This window comes from Geospiza fortis, unplaced genomic scaffold, assembly GCF_000277835.1.
Source record: "Geospiza fortis unplaced genomic scaffold, GeoFor_1.0 scaffold101, whole genome shotgun sequence".
Classification (NCBI taxonomy): Eukaryota; Metazoa; Chordata; class Aves; order Passeriformes; family Thraupidae; genus Geospiza; species Geospiza fortis.
In genome coordinates, this window is record NW_005054388.1 from 196,165 (window position 1) to 196,991 (window position 827).

The 827-nt window shown below is 59.9% G+C and overlaps 1 protein-coding gene across 1 annotated transcript in view; it reads left to right on the forward strand.

Annotated features, from left to right (window-relative positions):
- FOXL2 (forkhead box L2) overlaps positions 1-422 on the forward strand; it is a 999-nt gene extending 577 nt beyond the window's left edge. Inside the window, exon 2 of the mRNA XM_031060694.1 lies at positions 5-422. Coding sequence (XP_030916554.1) covers positions 5-161 — 157 coding nt within the window. The 3' untranslated portion in view covers positions 162-422. The remainder of the gene's footprint in view (positions 1-4) is intronic.
- The last annotated feature ends 405 nt before the right edge of the window (positions 423-827 follow it).

The window sequence follows — 827 nt, forward strand, 5'->3', positions numbered from 1 at the left end:
TGAGCCCGGCCAGCCCCGCGCCGCCCTCGGCCCCGGCGGCAAACGGAGCCGGCCTCCAGTTTGCCTGCGCCCGCCAGCCCGCCGAGCTGTCCATGATGCACTGTTCTTACTGGGAGCACGACAGCAAACACAGCGCCCTGCACTCCCGCATAGACATCTAGGGAGGCTCCGGCCAGCGCCGTCACGGCAATGCACCGGCCCCGCTGCTACCCCGCCGCGTTCCCCCGCGCTCCGCGTCTCTCCTCCTCGTCTCTAGTCACGGACTTCCCTCTCTCTGTGCCCAAACTCTCGCGGTGGGGAAATAGCGGCTTTGCCCCGCGCGTAGTGTCAGTGTAGGAGCGTCCCTCCATGAGAAGAAAGCAGCAAAAGTGTGGGGGTTCCCCGCGGGGCCGCGCCGGGCAGCGGCGGCCGGGGCGCCCCCCCCGGCGGGGATTCACCGGGAGTTTCTCTGCTCTGTGTGTGTGTGTGAGAGTTGTTGGGTTCGGTGGGGTTTTTTTGGTTTGGGTTTGTATGGTTTGGTTTTGTTTTGTTGGTTTAGTTTAGTTTAGTTTAGTTTTGTTTTTTTATGGGGTGGGGGGACGGGGGGAGCATCTAATTAAAAATTGGTTGTTCAGCCCTCAAAATTATTTTGTAATTCGGCCGTAATCTTTTCGGGCTCAGTCATGGGGAGAGTAAAACGGAGTTTGTAAATAGCGGAGGCATTTTCACGCATGCGGTGCGGGGCTGGCGGGGCCTAGACACTATCGTGTGCCCGCGGTGCTCGTCCTCTTCTTCATCCCCTCTGTCTTCTTCCTCGCTCTGCAAAGCACTGCGCTTCTTCCGAGCTG